At 38.9% G+C, this 21,576-nt stretch overlaps 1 protein-coding gene across 1 annotated transcript in view; it reads right to left on the bottom strand.

Moving 5' to 3' along the window:
* Positions 1-21,576, bottom strand: part of LOC102395698 (ATP-binding cassette sub-family C member 4-like) — a 312,677-nt gene that overhangs the window by 104,227 nt on the left and 186,874 nt on the right. The window contains exons 17-19 of the mRNA XM_045162476.1: positions 17,565-17,602; positions 17,080-17,174; positions 15,076-15,222 (exon numbers count right to left, since the gene is read on the bottom strand). Coding sequence (XP_045018411.1) covers positions 15,076-15,222; positions 17,080-17,174; positions 17,565-17,602 — 280 coding nt within the window. The remainder of the gene's footprint in view (positions 1-15,075; positions 15,223-17,079; positions 17,175-17,564; positions 17,603-21,576) is intronic.

Consider the following 21,576-nt stretch of genomic DNA (forward strand, 5'->3'; position numbering starts at 1 on the left):
GAATCTTAAAAAGATCCACGCCTGTACATATTTTATATATGTATATATAAGTGAATCCCTCCACTATACATCTGATACATTGTAAATCAACTATGTAAGTGTTGTGTGTTAGTCAGTCAGTCCTGTCCAACTTTTTGTGACCCCATGGACTGTAACCTGCCAGGCTCCTCTGTCCATGGGATTCTCCAGGCAAGAATACTAGAGTGGATAGCCATCCCCTTCTCCAGGAGATCATCTCAACCCAGCGGTCGAACCTGGGTCTTCTGCATTGCAGGCAAATACTTTAGCATCTGAGCTGCCAGGGAAGGCCAATTTAAAAAAACAGAAAGAAAGGGAAAAAAATGACAAAATCCTTTGAAGTTGACCCAGAACTATCCAAGTCCAACTTCTCAAACTTGCTTTCTAAAATTAGTTGGGAAATGATAGATTTTTGTAAAGTTAAAATTTCAAATTACTAAATACCCTTTTAAACAATAAAATGTATTTTAATCATTTTGGCAGAATCTTTTTCATACAGACTACAGACTTTTGTCATCTTAAAGAAAAGGTACAAGAGCATAAATATATCCTTCCTTGACAACCTGGATTGAATATCTTGAGCCGTTTTAACTGTTTTTAAACATAGCAATGTCCTTTGAAGCTACTTGAGTTTACTTAAAGATACACTCCAATTTCCTACACTACTACATTTTTAATATTTTTATAACACTGTGCATTCACCTGAAACATTTTTACTGTTATTGTCCAGGATCTGCCTCCTCCCTCCATTTTTACTTTTAGTGCTGAGGACTCAAGAGACCCTGCAGCCAAATTAGACCTAAAATAAGACTCCACAAGCTCTCACCAAAGACATAAGCAGTTTTCATTTTTAAAGGCATAGGTTTTGCTGACACTTTGTTTGATGAGGGACTGTTTCAGCATGCTTCTAGATTCCACATGGAGTCTGGGTCTATTCTCAGAACGTATCATAGTATAACCTATTTAGAAGTTTAATAACTTTTCAAGTTTATTAGTTTTGAGTTCACATCTAGATTATACACCCTTTGTAAACATGGACCACATTTCACACACAATCTATAACAAGGATGCAGAGTGCTCAAATGGGATTTACCAATAAAGCACCATGAACCTATTGGCTTTCCAGCTTTCTTTTTTATGGGAAACCTTCTATGCAGAAGGACTACTATACAAAACTGTAAAATAAATCTATAAAATGAGTATTTAAAAAGTGGTTCTCACTGACGAGAGACTGTAAGACCCGAAATCCCTTCGATGACAATCTCCCTACATGTCAGTCAAGGGGACACAGTTGGAAATATTAATTCTGATCACTGTGGAGTCTACCAATGCTCTTGTCTTTGATTTGTAAACATGTGGGTGAAATACCAGACCATAGAGGGCCCCTATGGATCCAAGTGAAATTAGGTCACTAACTTGAGTTAGCCCAATACTCATAAGAATAATGCTTCCCAAACTAATCTGTACATGAGTATCCCAGGGATCTGGTTAAGATGTATATTCTTAAGAGCATTGGGTGAGGTCTGAGATTCTGGTTTCTAACAATTTCGGGTGATGCTGATGCTGCTGGTCCAGGGACCACACTTTGAGTAACAAGGCAGAAACTGAACATTTTTGAAAATGTTCCCTTATCGCCTATACTCGCTCCCCAGAGCTAAAGGATCCCTGCCTTGATTTACCTCTGTGCTTGTTTCAAAAGCTCCTGCTATTTGACAGACACGTTTTGCAGCTGTGTTTTAAGAGATATGCAGTGGTCAACTCTCCTAAACAGGCTCTGACTTGACTACTGGCATGTACCTGCTCAGATGAGACCTAGAGGTATCTGAAATTGACCTTTGCTTCATTACCATACTAAGATCCCCACCCAAGGAGGTACTTGTACTCTGCAAAGCACAGTTCCTGCCAAATGCAAAGGAACATGGAAGTCTGCACATGCCCCCGCTATCCCTACTGTTCTTGGAAATCTCTACTCATTTCTTACAGCCCCAGAGACATGCCTGCCTCCTATGTCTTAAAGTTCCTTTACTCTCCTCCTCTTTAGGAGAAGGTGTTTGTAGAACACAAGCTCTCCTTTCTCCATTCCCTGATCAATGAATAAAGTTTCTGCTCTGCTACACAGAACCCAGGTTCATAAGTGTCATTTGCAACTCCAAGCAAAGGACCCATTGAAGGGTCACTGACCTGCTGGGGATCAGTTACACCATCTGTCTCAAGAACATTTAAATTAAACTTGTCCTACCTACACATATAATTACTGCCCTTTTAAAGTCCCTTCTTTGCTTCCAGAAGTTAATGACCACTTGTCTTTGTATTCATACAAATTAAATTAGAATATGGACATTATTAGAGCGGGGTTTTGTCTGCTTTATTCATTGCTGTTACCCAGTGTTGGGACCAATGCCTCACGTAAAGATGGCAGATGAGCATATTCTGAACAAATCAATAAAACAAGCCCTTCTACAAATTTGTTTCCAAATTTAAGTCTCTATTAATATTTCATGATATTTCTATTGATATTTGTTTGTTTGCTATTGTTTTCCAACCTGGGAAAATTCATGTTGCAACATTAAGAGTCTGGTTTGTCATACTGTCACCAGCAAAGCCCATTAACAATTCCCAGGGACTAAAACTAGAATATGGGTCATAAAATAAAGTCTAACCTTTTTTTTTTTTTTTCCTTTGCACTTAGTGAAGTGCACTTTACTTGTTTACAGGGTACCTTGTGAGAGATCTCACATCTGGCCTTTCAGACCAGAGCCCCTGGTCTGAAATGGCTGCACTAACACTTGGATCTGAGTTGTCAATAGCATAGCTGGGCCCAGCCTACAAAAACTAGGTACTCTACCCCACTGACAAAAATCCTATAAAGCAGTCCCCACCCACCCACCACCACAACTTTTAGGGAAGAGCATGTATTCTTGAGTGCAAGCACTCACCTCTCCATTCTTTAATCAAAGGATAAAGGTTTCCTTTGTTTCTGAACAGTACTTGGGCTCCTTCTATTGGCTCAAATGACACCAAACAGAAGGACTTTTGTTGGGGCCCCACTTGGGAGAGTCGCTAACAATACTTGTCACTTCCTCTGAGTTGTTGAAGCAATGTATTTGTCTGTGCTCCTTCTAAGGGCGTTGAAGTTGCTAGTTGCAGACCAAGTTGGGGTTCAATAATTTACAGAAGTTGGTGTGATGGGAAGGGAAGCATTTCAAAAAGTGGGGAAACACAGCATCTCAAAGAGGGGTAAGAGGGACAAGGGCACAATAGTCCCCAGGTTCTGGGTGAGTGGATAGAGAAAGAAGCAAGAGATGGGTGTACAGCATATGCAGCTCATAGGAGGATGATGGGGATGGAGATAAGGATGGATGGAACAGACAGGAAAGGAAATGCAAGGCACAGAGTATAATGTTCTAGGTAACCAGAAATTGAGGAAAAGCTCTGGCCTGCCTGATGACCTAGGCATATATAATTCCTCTAAACCTAGGAACTCCTCCCGGAATTAAAAGGTAAACCATGTAAGAGATGGCCTTTCATTTAAATAACAGTATTCAAAAGGTTCATCCTAACCCAGACTATTTTTTAAGGCACTAAATTTGGCACTCGAGCCTGAGAGGGTGTTTACTATGCTATGCTATGCTATGCTAAGTCACTTCAGTCGTGTCTGACTCTGTGCAACCCCATAGACGGCAACCTACCAGGCTCCCCCGTCCCTGGGATTCTCCAGGCAAGAACACTGGAGTGGGTTGCCATTTCCTTCTCCAGTGCATGAAAGCAAAAAGTGAAAGTGAAGTCGCTCAGTCGTGTCCGACTCCTAGCGACCCCATGGACTGTAGCCTACCAGGCTCCTCCGTCCATGGGATTTTCCAGGCAAGAGTACTGGAGTGGGGTGCCATTGCCAGAGGGTGTTTAACCCTGTGCTAAGGAAGAAGCCTGAAAAGGCCCTTCTTCCCTGTCACAGCATATATGAAATAAACATACCTACAGGTACTGGTTTCCTGTAGCTACTCTACCTGCCTACTTACACACCATGGAAAGTCAGAACTAGGGTCTGGGAATGAGTCCCAGACATCTCTCCTGTTAGCTCCAGTGGCAACAGTTTGATGGGGGAAGAAGTAGGGGAAGTGACAGGAGGACTAACCTAATTGCAATAGTCCCACTGGTGGGGTGGCACACAGGCACCTAACATTGTAGGACTATAGTTCCCATATAAAAACCAATGAGGACAATAAGAAGAAAATTGAGAAAGGAGGCAGAGCAGAGTATAAATCTGCTGTCCCCAAGCTCCAGACACAAAAGGGACTGAAGCAGATTCCTCATTACTTTGTTGCTATTAAAGATGAAATGAGACAATGGAAGTGATGGTATTATAATACATTTAAATTGTCAAATAAATATACAACATTGCTTTGAAATGACGAGACATAGGGCAACAGAACAAATTTATCATACTTTAGGCTAATATTCAATATGATAGGGAACTACATTATGACTACAAACAGATGAAATCTGTCATGCAGCAGATCTCTGAGACATTAGACGGTGTATCATAAAAATCCTCTGAAGTCCTTACAATCTATTTTTGGTCTTCTTTTTCATCAAATTATTTCCAAGAGAGCTCTGCAGGATCACTGAATTTCAGAGTTGAAGGCCATTTGGCATAACTGAGATTGAATGCCAAGACTCAGGACAAGGTAGGTGCTCCCTGCCTAACTAACACAGCTACCTGGCAGGCAGTTATCAAGCAAGTATGTGCTCTTTGTCTTCACTAAGACCTCTCCACCCAAAGCTATACAATTCTTCGACTACCTCAATACCATTATGCCCAGTCAATAGGTCAAGGTATTTAAATTGTTAGCTTATTAATACTGATGAGGCAGTATTTAGAGGAGAGTTGTATTTGCTCTGTTGCTCTTATTATACCTTTAACTGGTTTAAAAAATAAAACTTATGTTTTATAAGAGTTATAAACCAGGATTCAGATTTTCTTTCCAGGCTGCTTTAACCATATTTTGTGCAAATGGAAGTTTTGAAGTATCAGAATGTCCATCTGATAGAAATGCAGAAGAATGTAATTAACTAGAGTGAACAAACCATGAAATTTATAAAAACATCCCATGAATAAAATTTGAAGGCTTGATCATCTAAAACTGCCTTGTGAAAGTGTTAGTCACTCAGTTGTGTCTGACTCTTTGCAATGCTATGGACTATGGCCCACCAGAGAAGTCTCTGTACATGGAGTTCTCCAGGCAAGAAATCCAGAGTGGGTAGCATTCCCTTCTTCAGTGGATCTTCCTGACCAAGGGATTGAACTTGGGTCTCCTGTATTACAGGAAGATTCTTTACCGTCAAAACACCAGGATGGTTAAGTGTTAGTCGTTCAGTCATGTCCGACTCTGCATCCCCATGGACTGTACTGTCTGGATTACACAGGTGCCGTCTTTCATGATTCTGGCTATTTCTGTCAACAACTATTTATTTATTCTTTTTTTTAATTATTTTTTTTAATTTTATTTTATTTTTAAACTTTACATAATTGTATTAGTTTTGCCAAATATCAAAATGAATCCGCCACAGGTATACATGTGTTCCCCACCCTGAACCCTCCTCCCTCCTCCCTCCCCATACCATCCCTCTGGGTCGTCCCAGTGCACTAGCCCCAAGCATCCAGTATCGTGCATCGAACCTGGACTGGCAACTCGTTTCATACATGATATTTTACATGTTTCAATGCCATTCTCCCAAATCTTCCCACCCTCTCCCTCTCCCACAGAGTCCAAGACTGTTCTATACATCAGTGTCTCTTTTGCTGTCTTGTACACAGGGTTATTGTTACAATCTTTCTAAATTCCATATATATGCGTTAGTATACTGTATTGGTGTTTTTCTTTCTGGCTTACTTCACTCTGTATAATAGGCTCCAGTTTCATCCACCTCATTAGAACTGATTCAAATGTATTCTTTTTAATGGCTGAGTAATACTTCATTGTGTATATGTACCACAGCTTTCTTATCCATTCATCTGCTGATGGACATCTAGGTTGCTTCCATGTCCTGGCTATTATAAACAGTGCTGCGATGAACATTGGGGTACACGTGTCTCTTTCCCTTCTGGTTTCCTCAGTGTGTATGCCCAGCAGTGGGATTGCTGGATCATAAGGCAGTTCTATTTCCAGTTTTTTAAGGAATCTCCACACTGTTCTCCATAGTGGCTGGACTAGTTTGCATTCCCACCAACAGTGTGAGGGGAGTTCCCTTTTCTCCACACCCTCTCCAGCATTTATTACTTGTAGACTTTTGGATCACAGCCATTCTGACTGGTGTGAAATGGTACCTCATTGTGGTTTTGATTTGCATTTCTCTGATAATGAGTGATGTTGAGCATCTTTTCATGTGTTTGTTAGCCATCTGTATGTCTTCTTTGGAGAAATGTCTATTTAGTTCTTTGGCCCATTTTTTGATTGGGTCATTTATTTTTCTGGAGTTGAGCTGTAGGAGTTGCTTGTATATTTTTGAGATTAGCTGTTTGTCAGTGGCTTCATTTGCTATTATTTTCTCCCATTCTGAAGGCTTTATATTTTTTTTTTTTTTTACTTTACAATATTGTATTGGTTTTGCCATACATCAACATGCATCTGCCATGGGTGTACACGTGTTCTCCATCCTGAACCCCCCTCCCACCTCCCTCCCCATACCATCCCTCTGGGTCATCCCAGTGCACCATCCCCAAGCTTCCTGTATCCTGCATCGAACCTGGACTGGCGATTCATTTCTTATATGATATTATACATGTTTTAATGCCATTCTCCCAAATCATCCCCCACCTCCGTCTCCCACAGAGTCCAAAAGACTGTTCTATACATCTGTGTCTCTTTTGCTGTCTCGCATACTTTATTTAATCTTGAAGTCAAGGAAGAACAAAGTAAGTGGAAGGAAAATAAATACCAATTTCAATATGATGAGTAATCAGTGTTACTAGAAAATTGTTCTTCTTTTATTTAATCTTGAGGTCAAGGAAGAACAATTTTCTAGTAACACTGATTACTCATCATATTGAAATTGGTACTTATTTTTCTTCCACTTACAGGACTATATTAAGACTAATATTTATAAGTTGACACCAGTAAGAAATGCTTCTATCTATAGCTTCTATCTACTCATTGGTGGAACTCATTAAGTCAAATATGATTTAAATGAAATATAGACTATAGAATAAAAGAGAAATAGAGAATATCTATATTAGCAAGAGATATAATTTGAAGGGGTTATTGCCATTTTATTCTCCAAAAGGCAAGATTGAGAGATTTATGGTTCCCCCAAAGGAAATAGATTTTGTAAGCCTAAGTCGGTCTGATAACAAAAGGAAAAAAAAGAATTCTAAAATATGACTATGTACAAGAAAGGAAAGGAAAGCCACTTTTTCCTTCTTAATCTATTTCTAAATATTTAAAGGTAATAAAAAAATTAATCCATGATTCTGACTATAACTCAAAGCACTGCTGCTGATTTAGATGTATAGAATTATTTATGTGAGAAAATATATTTAAGTACTAGTCCACATACACTGCAATACCTGTTCAAATATCTTTGTGTAGGATGGAAAGAAATGATTGCATTATTTTTCTTATGATACCTTCAGGATTCTCTTCTTTTTGGTTACATGCTTCAATCAAACAGAATGAAGGATAAGATTACTCACTGAATCAAAAGAACACTTCCAGAAACATCCACTTAAGGTTCAGAAAGAAATCATTAACTAATTGTTCACTTAAAAATCCCCAAATCAGGGACTTAGACTGAAAATCACCCAGGGCAGATGCTCTGTTTTCTACTGAATTGTTAACAACACACTGCTATATAACACTGCCTTCTCTCAATGGCAGGTTTGGAGGCAGGATTTTCCCATCATAAGGAGCATGACTATGTTTAGAATAACATATAGATAAAGATTTTAAAACACATAACAAGTCTAAAATAGACTTTCCAGGTGTTCAAGAAGTTGAAACATTTCCCCACAGGACTGTTAGTCCATAAGTTGTGCCCATTTCTTTGAGACCCCATAGACTGTGACTCTATGCATGGACATCACCGGATGGTCAATACTGAAAGCAGATAGATTATATCCTTTGCAGCCAGTTCTTTTGTGCAGGAGAAGCTCTATAGAGTCAGCAAAAGCAAGACCGGGAACTGAATGTGGCTCATATTATGAGCTCCTTATTGCAAAATTCAGACTTAAATTGAAAAAAGGAGGGAAAACCACTAGACCATTCAGGTATGACCTGAATGAAATCCTTTATGATTATACAGTGGAAGTGACAAATAGATTCAAGGGCTTAGATCTGACAGAAAGAGTGCATGAAAAACTATGGACAGAGGTTCATAACATTGTACAGGAGGTGGTGACTAAACCCATCCCCAAGAAAAAGAAATGCAACAAGGCAAAATGGTTGTCTAAAGAGGCCTGACAAATGTCTGGGAAAAGAAGAGAAACGAAAAGCAAACGGAGACAAGAAAAGATACATGCATCTGAATGCAGAGTTCCAAAGAATAGCAAGAAGAGACAAAAAAAAAAAAAAGTCCTATGAAGTGAACAGTGTAAATAAACAGAGGAAAACAATAGGATGGGAAAGACTAGGGATCACTTCAAGAAAATTAGAGATACCAAGGGAACATTTCATGCAAAGATGGGCACAATAAATGATAGAAACAATAGGGACCTAACAGAAGCAGAAGATATTATGAAGAGGTGGCAAGAATACACAGAACTGTGGGGAAAAAGTCTTAATGACCCAGAAAAGCACGATGGTGTGATCACTCACCTGGAGCCAGATATCCTGGAGTGTGAAGTCACATAGGCCTTAGGAAGCATTACTATGAACAAAACTGGTGGAGGTGGTGGAATTCCAGCTGAGCTATTTCAAATACTAAAAGATGATGCTGTGAAAGTGCTGCATGCAATATGTCAGCAAATTTGGAAAACTCAGCAGCGACCACAAGACTGGAAAAGGTCAGATTTCATTCCAGTCTCAAAGAAGGGCAATGCCAAAGAATGTTCAAATTACTGCACAACTGCATTCATTTCACATGCTAGCAAAGTAATGCTCAAAATCCTTCAAGCTACACTTCAATAGTACATGAACCGGGAACTTTCAGATGTACAAGCTATATATAGAAAAGGCAGAGGAACCAGAAATCAAATGGCCAACATCCAGTGGATCATAGAAAAAGCAAGCGAATTCCAGAAAAACATGTACTTCTGCTTCATTGGCTACATCAAAGCCTTTGACTATGAGGATCACAACAAACTGTGGAAAATTCTTCAAGAGATAGGAATACCAGACCACCTTACCTGCCTCCTGAGAAACCTTTGTGGAGGTCAAGAAGCAACAGTTAGAACTGGACACAGAACAAAGGACTGGTTCTACATTAGGAAAGGAGTGCCTCAAGACTGTATATCGTTACCCTGCTTAACTATATTCAGAGTATATCATGTGAAATGCCAGGCTAAATGAAGCACAAGATGGAATCAAGATAGCTGGGAGAAATATCAACCTCAGATATGTAGATAACACCACCCTTATGGCAGAAAAAGAAGAGGAACTAAAAAGCCTATTGATAAAGGGGAAAGAGGAGAGTGAAAAAAATTAAAACTTTTTCACTTAAACTTAAGGCTTAAAACTCAACATTCAAAAAACAAAGATTATGGCAGCTGGTCCTATCACTTTACAGCAAATAGATAGGGAAACAATGGAAACAGTGACACACTTTATTTTCTTGGGCTCCAAAATCACCATGGACGGTGACTGCAGCCATGAAATTAAAAGACGCTTGCTGCTTGGAAGAAAAGCTATGACATACCTAGACAGTGTATTAAAAGGAAGAGACTTAACTTTGACAACAAAGGTCCACCTAGCCAAAGCTATGATTTTTCCAGTAGTCATGTATGGATGTGACTGTTGGGGGCATAAACTTTGTCACTGAGCGCTGAAGAATTGATGCTTTTCCACTGTGATGTTGGAGAAGACTCTCGAGAGTCCCTTGGACTGCAAGATCAAACCAGTCAATCCTAAAGGAAATCAGTCCTGAATATTTATTGGAAGGGCTGATGCTGAAGCTGAAACTCCAAAACTTTGGCCACCTTATGCAAAGAACTGACTCATTGGAAAAGACCCTGATGCTGGGAAAGATTGAAGGAGGGAGGAGAAGGGGATGACAGAGGATGAGATGGTTGGATGGCATCACCAACTCAATGGACACGAGTTTGAGTAAGCTCCAGGACTTGGTGATGGACAGGAAGCCTGGCGTGCTGTGGGCCATGGGGTCACAAAGAGCCAGGCACAACTAAATGACTGAACAGCAATAATACTGTCTTACATAATGGCTGTATTTGTTTACATTCGCACCAACAATGCAACAGGGTTCTCTTTTCTCCACACCCTCTCCAGCATTTATCGTTTGTGGACTTTTGGATGATGGACATTCTGACTGACTTGAGATGACACCTCATTGTGGTTTTGATTTGCATTTCTCTAATAATGACCGAGGATGAGCATCTTTCCATGTACTTATTAGCCATTTATATATCTTCTTTGGAGAAATGTCTGTTTAGGTCTTCAGTCCACTTTTTGATTAGGTTATTTGCTTTTTTGGTATTGAGCTACATGAGCTGCTTGTATATTTTGGAGATGTATTCTTGGTCAGTTGTTCTAGCTCAAAGGATTTGAGCATACTCCTGCTAGCATATGAAATGACTGCAATAGTACCATAGTTTGAACATTCTTTAGCATTGCCCTTCTTTGGGATTGGAATGAAAACTAATCCCATGGGATACAATCTATTAAAATGCAGTTGCAAAAAAAGAAAGGAAAGGAAAATACTTCCAGAACACAGAACTTGATTTTATAATAGCTTTGTACTCAACAACCTCTTAATAAATTTCCACTCAAAGTGTACTTGGAAGTTTGTCATCTTTTTTCCTATATATTAGAGTTTCACCTGAGGGAGAAATTTCTGAAGATTAATCCTGGTTACCAAGAATGAAAAAAAAAACATTCAACAGATCACAATTTCATACCAACATTACTTATGAAGAAAACATAATTGCTTATGTTCAGCCTACTGTCAAAACATTTGTAACATGCTTCTAAAAGGCCCAGAGAGAAGTGTGTGTAGAGATTACCAAGGGCAACAGTGAAAGTGCTGGCTTCCCTCTTCTTTCCCTAACACACTTTCTGAGATGAGCTTTAGCACCCAGACTGTCCCTGGCGGCTCAAGAAAGCATTTCAGTATCATCAAGAGTCTGGATACTGAGCTGAGTTTGCTTTAAGCTTAGAGATAATTTTTTTTTAATCAGTTTTATTTCCTAAATTCCTCTCACATTCCCACTGGTGTGATTTCATTTTGAAAACATTTCATCTTTAAGGTCCAGAGCAGATTTTAGAATTTTTTTTTGAAAATAAGGGCAACAACTTATGTAATTGACTATGAAAAAGAAATACACCACAGGGCTATGCTTATAAGTGTCTGTGTTGTGTGTACATGTGAATTGAGATCTCCAATCTACAGTTGTATTAAATTTTGGATCTGTATTTTTCCTATAATGAATCATAGAATATTGACGACACTAAAAAAATAATAATCAATCCATTGTCTGCAATTATTTAAGTTTTCAAATACCTTGAAGACAGGGACTTTTTCTCTAGTGCTTGGGTCCACAAATAACAACTAGTTGATGACCAATAGAGTGAAAAGGTCCCCCCCACTTCTTACATGTTAAAACCTGAGGCCAAGAGAAGAAAAGTGACTGGCACAGCTCTTCCAAAGCTATGTTTCAGTAAACTGGGACATCACAGAATCTTCACCTACATCCCAACTCTCTGTCCAATAATAGATTTTAAATGTCTACTGATGTTTTAAAATGGATGAATTCCTCCTCTTTACTTCATAAAGGCCTAAGTTTGTGAAGTAATCAAATATTTAACCCACAAAACTTCTTTAAAGCATAAATAACCCCCAGGGAAATGTATTAGTTGTTTGACAGTTTCAGTTCCTTGATTGACAGACAACAGAACTTGGAAGCTTGAATAGTCTGGATCTATGAACTGCAACTTCCAAAGAGCCACTATATGTGGTTTGCTCTTCATGCCATCACATACAAGAAAGAAAGTCCACTATAAATAATTTATTACAAATTCTACTTTTGAAAATAAACTATAAAAAGGAATTTAATTTAACCCATCACTAAAAGAGCAAATGAATAATTTTTGGCCCCTAAACCTTTTAGGCAAACTAGGCCTGTCTTTGCAGTATTTATTTGGGCTTCTATTTTCCTGAAGGAATGAAGTCCTGCTAAGAGACACAAGGAGAAGGAGGCAAGATAAACACTAGTGTACCGGCTGCTCTAAGATGAGCAACCTCAAAGATTTAAACTTGGTCCCAAATCCTTGAAAAATAAATGAATCAGCATGTGGAGAAGCCTACAGATCTTGAACATGAAGAGCCTGGTTAACTGTGGTCATGAGCACTCAGAAGCTGTGATGAAAGAAATCCAGTCCCACTTAATGCTCCAAACTTTATGACTGTAGTTTTCACATTAACTGACAAAGTGGAACAAATTCACAGCCATAATAGCATAGACTCCTCCAATCACTTTCTCTCTACAGTTTCATAGTAAGACGAGATCTGTATGGGCCTTTGCAGGTTATTATCCTGTGTTTTACCCAGTGCCTGAACTAAACAACTGCTGAATAAATCTGCACAGGATACTACCCTAAACAGTCTTATTTAATTCTCAAAAAAGTCTTATGAAAGAAGGAGGGCAGCCATTATTCCCATCTCACAGAAGACAAAGTTCCCAGACACCATGCCGTCTTCATCACTAAGGTTCATTAGGCACTTACCATGTGCTAAGCCCTCTGAATGTATTAACCTGTTTAATTTCCATGGTATTATGATATGGTAGATATGAACAGCATCTCTATTTTACAGGTAAGAAAACTAAGACACAGAGAAATTAACACATTAGTATTAACATAACTACAATCAGCTATCACAATTAGGAACTAGCACTGGGACTGAACCTAGGAAGGTGGCTCCAGAATCCATACTTATATCATGACAATATCATGCCTTGACATTTGACTGCCCAAGTAGTATCTACTTGCTTTGGGCTTGGTCACAAGGCTAGTTGATGGTCAGTCCAAGACTACTTCCATCCTCCCTCCAGCCCACCTCCCTACCTCAGTAGGTCCTGTCAATCATCACCTGCAAAAACAAAGCTTCCCTGGGCCTCAGCACAAGTCTAATTAACTGGACAGAGTGAGCATGTCCAATTAACTGATGAACTAACTCTTCATAGAAACCCAAGTCAGGAGGATACCTTCCAAAGACAGGTGAAAGGCCTCAAGGTGGAGGCATCAACCACTGGTAAACCTCTGCTGCTGCTAGGGACACTCATATTCGAAACTTACTATTGAAGATTCACCTGTTAGGTAACACAAAGCCTCTTATATGTAATTGGAAGTCATTACCTTATTAGGAAAACCTCATAGTTGGAGAACATGCCAGAGCTGTGTGATTCCAGGAATGAAAGGGCAATGAAAGAAACATGCAGCCTGTGTTTTATAGGGAGATTACTTGTAAGAAGGTTCTTCATATGGGACAACCTAACTTAATGCTATTTAAGAGTCCATGTTTTAGCAACTAGTCTAGAACATTTAAATACGTTTACATCAAATATAGGGTGTTTCCCTCTTACACTGTTGGTGGGAACTCTAACTAGTACAGCCACTATGGAGAATGGTGTGGAGATTCCTTGAAAAACTGGAAATAGAATTGCCATATGACCCAGCAATCCCACTGCTGGACATACACACTGAGGAAACCAGAACTGAAAGAGACACATGCACCCCAATGTTCATTACAGCACTGTTTACAATACCTAGGACATGAAAGCAACCTAGATGTTCATCGACAGAGAAATGGATAAGAAAGTTATGATACATATACACAATGGAATATTACTCAGCTCTAAAAAAAATGCATTTTAGTCAGTTCAAATAAGGTGGATGAAACTGGAGTCTAGAGTGAAGTCAGAAAGAGAAACACCAATACAGAATATTAACGCATATATATGGAATTTAGAAAGATGGTAATGACAATCCTATATGCAGGGCAGCAAAAGAGCCTGTTCTTTACAGGCTCTTGGACTATGTGGGAGAAGGCAAGGTTGGGATGATCTGAGAAAATAGAACTGAAACATGTATATTACCATATGTAAAATGATGACCAGTGCAAGTTTGATGAATGAAGCACAGCACTCAAAGCCGGTACTCTGGGACAATCCTGGGGGATGGGGTGGAGAGGGAAGTGGGAGGGGGGTTCAGGATGAAGGGACAATTGTGCACCCGTGGCTGATTCATGTTGATGTATGGCAAGACCACCACAATATTATAAATTAATTATCCTCCAATTAAAATAAATACATTTTTAAAACAAATATATGGTGTTTCCTAAGCCACACAACAAATGGATTCCTAAATCATTCTGCTAAGTGAACATTCATTTATCTTCCCCCACACACATAAATGAAAAGCTTGAATGCTAAATGCTAAGTCACTTCAGTCGTGTCTGACTCTGTGCGACCCCATAGACAGCAGCCCACTAGGCTCCCCCATCCCTGGGATTCTCCAGGCAAGAACACTGGAGTGGGTTGCCATTTCCTTCTCCAATGCATGAGAGTGAAAAGTGAAAGTGAAGTTGCTCAGTCGTGTCCGACCCTCAGCGACCCCATGGACTACAGCCTTCCAGGCTCCTCCATCCATGGGATTTTCCAGGCAAGAGTACTGGAGTGGGGTGCCATTGCCTTCTCTGAATGAAAAGCTTATATGCACCTATATTCAAATTTTCTCTAGTAAGAGAAAAATATCAGTGAAGATTTTTGTAGAAAATGAATCAACACACACAGTGATTTCTTCCAAGCATCTCTTCCATTTTCAAATACCAGAACATGGCAAAGCACTAAATGTGTTAAGATATATTTACTGAGAAACTTGGTGTCTGACTTACCCACTGGATTTCTATCAAAGAACAATACCAGAGCTCTCAAAATGGACTTCAACATTTTGTTGTGCAAAGTTTGTGAAGAATTAACAAGGATGTACAATGCCAAGAGAGATCTTGTGACACCAAGAAGGAGACTAGATCCAGTTAAACCTGAAATAAAGAAATGTCACTCATAACATAAAATCTCTGCCTTTTCTTCATTGATACTGAAGTACAGCAGGCAGTTTATAAAGATATTATGTATTTTCCACTGTAAAAAGAATTTACATACAAATTTTTATATATAGAATATGAAATAAATAAGTTTAGATACATCTATAGAATGGATTCTATAAGTTTAATGCATTCACAAGATACATTTATTAAAAAGAATATGAAAATCAGTATCTTCCTTTCACTAAACAGAAATCATGTGTGAAGAAAAAATGAGGTGTAAACTACAATTTCCTTCTAGGCTTTCCAAACTCAATTTGCAAACTCTAATAAAAACTCAGAAGAAAAATTAATTATAAAAAGTAGTTAATCGTTCTTTCTCCATGTTTCAAATCTCACTATTTACAAAATTTTCCATAATGTGAAATTGTGGTATGCTTTGGTATCAGCATGTGAATTAACAGGAAACAGGAGAAATTATTTCATTTCATTGTACAAAATACCCAGTGTCTTTAAAAAATAGGAAAATACCATACCAAGTTACAAGTAGAAAATGTCTTAAATAGTTGAATTGCAAGAAAATATAAATTATATCTTAACACAAGATAATTAACTTAAAAGAGCATCTAATCTCACTGTTTTATAGAAACAAAAAGCACTTGTAAATGTGCATAATTATTTAAATTTGTTCTATTAATAACATAAATGAGTATGTACTATGCATATAAAAATTAAAATAGCCCTCCAAACATCTCTTGAACCCATGATACTAAGGAAACTGGATATAACTTCTGTTACAAATATTCCATCAAGTATTTTTTCTCCTTCAGCTTTTCACATCACTGTTATTCCAACTTTGGAAGCTGTTCGAATTCCTGAATTCCATCAACAGGCATCTGCCTTAGCCCACTATCCTAAATGAATATACAACAGAATCTTTCCCTTCTTCCTTTAAGCCCCCACAGTCCACCAATTCAGAAGGTAAACAGCTAATGGATTTAGGTTTCTTAGCAAGTGATCAACAAAAGAAGTACCAAATTTCAATGAATGGGTTCTTACAAAGTTATAATTCACTCTATCTTTGCAGAAAGTTAGTATGTGTGTTTCTTGTGCAAATATTTTAAAATTTTAGATGAGGATTTCCTTTTGAAAGTATGAAATGCTACACATATTCTAGGCACTCTTGTGAAAACAAATCCATGTTAATTAATATTAGTCTGGCAAGCCAGATGTTAAATTAATCACACAAGTGGAGGTGCAATAACATTGTGATCTCAAGGTAAGAAAGAGAAGGAATCCTAATTAATTACCAGACACTGGATTTCTCCCTACTTAGCTTCTCTCTTAAGTAATTGGTGAAGCCCAAGAGATGAGCAGTGTGGCAAAGGGGAGTTTGCATACCTGCAAGGAAATAGTACTTTTGCTTGGGGGCCCTTGCTGCCAGAAGAATTCATCTAAGTTCAATAAAAGACAGGGTTTATTCAGACAGAACTGGAAAAATTCAAACCACAGGGTGGGGTTACATTTCTAATCCCCTTGTCCATCCATAAAATAAGATTTAGATAAAGCAACCTATCAGAATAGACAGTAGCACATTTCCAGTGGCTGATTTTCTGAATGTTCAGTTCTAGTTTAACTTCCAAAATCCAGTACAGAGCAAATTAAGAGTCTTCATTCACCTTCTTCTAGTAGATTTTTTAAATAATTATTCCAATTAATTAATAGAGTAAATGCGAGTCAGACTCTTATTTTTTGAGGTATTTCTGAATTTCTCCTGGAAGCCCTTGTTGCTCACACAGGCTCCTTGTAAGCACCTCAGACTCTAGTATAATAGACCAGATGATTCGGCTTTACCTGAAAAAATTCCTAAGTACCAGTCCAGATCAATCATCTCTGTTATATTTCCTTTTTCATATGCCATGATATTCAGAGTACTCTGCTCATTTGTCCTATGGAACAGGGAAGAACAAAATATCATGTTATAGATAGAATATACAAACATACCAGAAAAAAATTAACCTTGATTTAGGAGATGAGTTTAATGCTAGAAAACTGTTCCCAGCTCTAAGGGCCTTATGTCTCTCTACCTTATAGAGATACCATTTGAATCACGACTTTCAGTTCTCAGGACTGTCTGTGAGGAAGCTTCTGAGAGTGAGACATGGAGAGAGACCATGGGAGGGTCACAGTCCAGCAGGAACTGTGATTTTTCTTCAGGGAAACTACATGAGGGTCAGAAGGGGAGGCTGAACAAACCCCACCCCTCCCCCTGACTCTGTGGGTAAGTGAGGCTTCGTGTAGACTTTACAGCACTTTGGGTCAGAGCAGGAATCACTCACCAGTTTAAAATCCACCAATCCTGCAGGATGTAGGCAGCCTGGAGCAGGAAACAACAGTCACTCACACACTGACGTTACTGAGCCTCACACCTCACTCACTAGGATGGGGGATGGAAAGGCTCCAGAAAACAGAGATGGTCCTTCCAACTCAGGTCTGTGCCAAGCCCCACATCCCAGATGATGAGAGGTCAGGGGAGGGCATGTTATAATTTAATATCTCTAAAAGGCTTTCTTTTTTTTTTCTAGAATTTGTCACAAACACACAACACCAATAAGCCTCACTTATTTTGCTACCCAAAGATAGCATATTTGAATGCAAATCCAAGTACATGCAAAAAAATAAGTAGTAGTGTAAATGTTCGAGGTTTTGAAGGAAGACTCTTGACAGGTACTGTGATGGTCAGTTTTCTGTGTCATCTTGGCCATTCCAGTCTCTCGTCATTTAATCAAATACTCCTCTAGATAGTAATGTGAAGGTATTTTTTGTGGATTGTGGTTCATATCTATAATTAGTCAACTTAAGTAAAAATAACCATCAACAATGTGGTGGGCCCCATCCAGTCAGTCGAAGGCTGTAAGAGCACAACCTGAAGCTTCCTGGATGAGGAAGAAATTCTGCCTTAAGACTTCAGGTCCTGCCTGAGGTTCCAGCCTACAGGCCTGCTCTTCTGCTTTCAGATTCACCCAGACAGATCCCACAGCTTCATGAGCCAGTTTTTTAAAATAAATCTCTTCATAAACATAATAATAATTAAATAAATAGACACAGTATAAGTAGTATGTGAATATCAAGCTAAGGGCACACACCAAAACAAATTTCCTTACATACCTGAGCTGCTATGTTTACTAGAATAAGGAAAATGATGACAGACCAGTGAGCACCAGCTCTGAAGTAATTCTTGTAGGTCTTAAAACCAACTTTTCCTTCTAAACGTCTCTCCTCAGATAGTGTATCCTGTATATTCTCAGTCTTGAAGGGGAAAATGGAAGTGAAAGACAAAATTTTAAACAATGAACTACAAAACTACAAAAGTTCAACAATGCCCTAAATTGCAATTCTGTGGCAAAAACAGACATGCCTCACATTCTGGCAGGAGTGCAAGATGGTCCATCTCCTATGGACAGGGTATGGAAATATCTAACCAAACCATATATGCATTGACTCTTGGACCCAGCCATACTACTTCTAGTAATCTATTAGAAATAAGGAAATATCCTTTGCACACAGTTATTCATTGTTGCATGGCTTTGCTTAAAGTAGCAGTGCCCTCTGATGATCTAGATGTTTGGGACAGGGGTGTAGGGGGGAAAGGGAGTCCAAGAGGGAGGGGATATATGTATACATATAGCAGATTCACTTCATTGCACAGTGGAAAACAACACAACATTGTAAAGCAGTTATACTCCAATTAAAAAATAAATTATATGACTAAAGAATAAAAATTGGATATCATGACTTTCGGCACATGCAAAACATATCCAATTCAAATATGAATGCAGAAGTTTGTTCCAAAATAACACATAAAATGATAATGTAGTTAATGTATCCCTCTAGATGACTTGTGTCACTCAATGATGAAAACATAAAACATAGCTGGTCCTCAAAATACTAGTCAAATACAGTAAGCTGAGTTCATGCAACGACTTGGAATAAGGTGAGTTTGGATAGCAGGAGGACAGCATATGATCTGAATCTATGTGGTTCCTGAATTTCAGTGATTCCTGAGTGTGGAATGTGAGGGACTAATCAGTGTCTGCTGTGTGTCAGGTCCTTAGCACACGTTATCTCTGGTCTATCACAAACCTTCTGACACCAAGGCAAAATACGACAATCAGTCATCTGCAGTGCCAGAACATTCCAATATGTAGGAAAAATAGCTGATTTAATGTGGTCACAGGAGGATTTGATAGGAGAAGGTCTTCATAGCAAGCCTCTGGATGTAAAAGAGAAGCTGGGAGCCATTATAAACATACACCCAGGAATTCATAGCAGTGTACCCACTACTGATCTTGATAAGATTCATCATCCTATACCCAAAGGAGAACCCTGATCAGAGAGCAATTTAATTCTACCAGTTCCATGGAATAAAGCCCTGGAAACTGATTTACTTTGAGACAAAGATGTCATGAGAGGAGGAGACTGAACGGCCATCAAAAGCAGACAGACCAGGAGGTTGCAGAATGAGAAACTCACATCTTGGTCTTCTGCAGCTGCATCTTTCAACAAGGGTGCGGAAGACTGTTGAGACTGAACTGAAGACTCGGAGGAGGTCTGAGTTCTCATAGTAGGAGATTCAGGAACTGGAGATGGTTCGGCCTCCTCATTCTCCTTTTTTAAAAGGGAAGCAAAATCTACCCCGGATTTCAGTAATTCAGCATAAGTCCCTTTTTGCACCATTTCACCCTAAAATAAAATTTTAAACTTGAGAGGAATGCACTTGCATTAGATAATACTAATCTAATTTAAATACTAATCAAGAAAAGTTAACTGGTATTAAACTATAACTTTTGTAAGAAAATATTTCTTAGGTCTGGAATTATGGTTCACGAATCTAGTTCAGCTAGACACAGTACAAGCCTTCTGTTCTCTGCCAAACCAAATATTGTGTAAGGTGCTGGCAGATATGAAAGAAATGTGTGCTCATGTGTTAAAAATGGAGGCCATTGATATAACTACTGTGGACACTTAGGGAAGCATAAACTATATATGTCAGTGGAAGTATCAGTAGAGTATTTTTAGACAATTCAGATAAACTTCATATGATAAGCAGAATTTTTAAAAACAGTCAATTGGAGAAGATATTCCAAGAAACAAACTTAAGACTGACACAGAGATGGGCACAAGCACATCTGCATAGGTAAGAGTCACTCATCAAATCTTTGCTGACCATGTCACTGTCACAGTAGCATGTGTTCAGCTGGGACAAGACCGGTAAAAAGTAGCTCTGGACAGAGAATCCATGAGCTGTGTCTTCATTGTCTTTATAACTTCCCCACAAACTCAGAAAGTTCCCAACTGCAAATTCAATATTCTTTCTGTTCAAGTCATTAAACAAGAAGGCCATGACACTGGAGTGGTTCTAAAGCCTTGGCAGCAAACCAAAACCTAACCCAGAATCAGTGAGCTCAAATTTGAGAGGAGAACTTAAAAACAACCAATCACAAGCAGATAACCAGGCCTCCTCAGATCAGGCAACTGCTTAAACTACCGCCAATCTAATCAAGTTCTTTGAAAATACATGACATTTTACTTCAGTTTCCCTCCCTCCAGTTCAATTCTGTTCAGTCGCTCACTCGTGTCTGACTCTTTGCAATCCCATGGACTGCAGCACGCCAGGCCTCCCTGTCCATCACCAACTCCCAGAGTTTGCCCAAACTCACGTCCATTGAGTCAGTGATGCCATCCAACCATCACATCCTCTGTCGTCACCTTCTCTTCCTGCATTCAATCTTTATCAGAATCAGGGCCTTTTCCAATGAGTCAGTTCTTCATATCAGGAGGCCAAAGTATCAGAGCTTTAGCTACAGCATCATTCCTTCCAATGAACATTCAGGACTGATTTCCTTGAAGACTGACTGGTTGAATCTCTTTGTAGTTCAAGGGACTCTCAAGAGTCTTCTCTAACACATAGTTCAAAAGCATCAATTCTTCGGTGCTTGTCTTTCTTTATGGTCCAAGATCCATACATGACTACTGGAAAAACTGTAGCTTTGACTAGATGGACGTTTGTTGGCAAAGTAATGTCTCTGCTTTTTTTTTTTTTTTTTTTAATTTAATATTTTAATTGGAGGCTAATGACTTTACAATATTGCATTACTCTTGCCATACATCAACATGAATCTGCCACGGGTGCACACGTATTCCCCATCCTGAATCCCCCTCCCACCTCCCTCCCTCTGGGTGGTCCCAGTGCACCAGCCCCAAACATGCTGAACCATGCATCGAACCTGGACTGCTGATTCATTTCACATATGTTATTACACATGTTTCAATGCCATTCTCCCAAATCAT

The sequence above is a fragment of the Bubalus bubalis genome, chromosome 13 (assembly GCF_019923935.1).
Source record: "Bubalus bubalis isolate 160015118507 breed Murrah chromosome 13, NDDB_SH_1, whole genome shotgun sequence".
Taxonomy (NCBI): domain Eukaryota; kingdom Metazoa; phylum Chordata; class Mammalia; order Artiodactyla; family Bovidae; genus Bubalus; species Bubalus bubalis.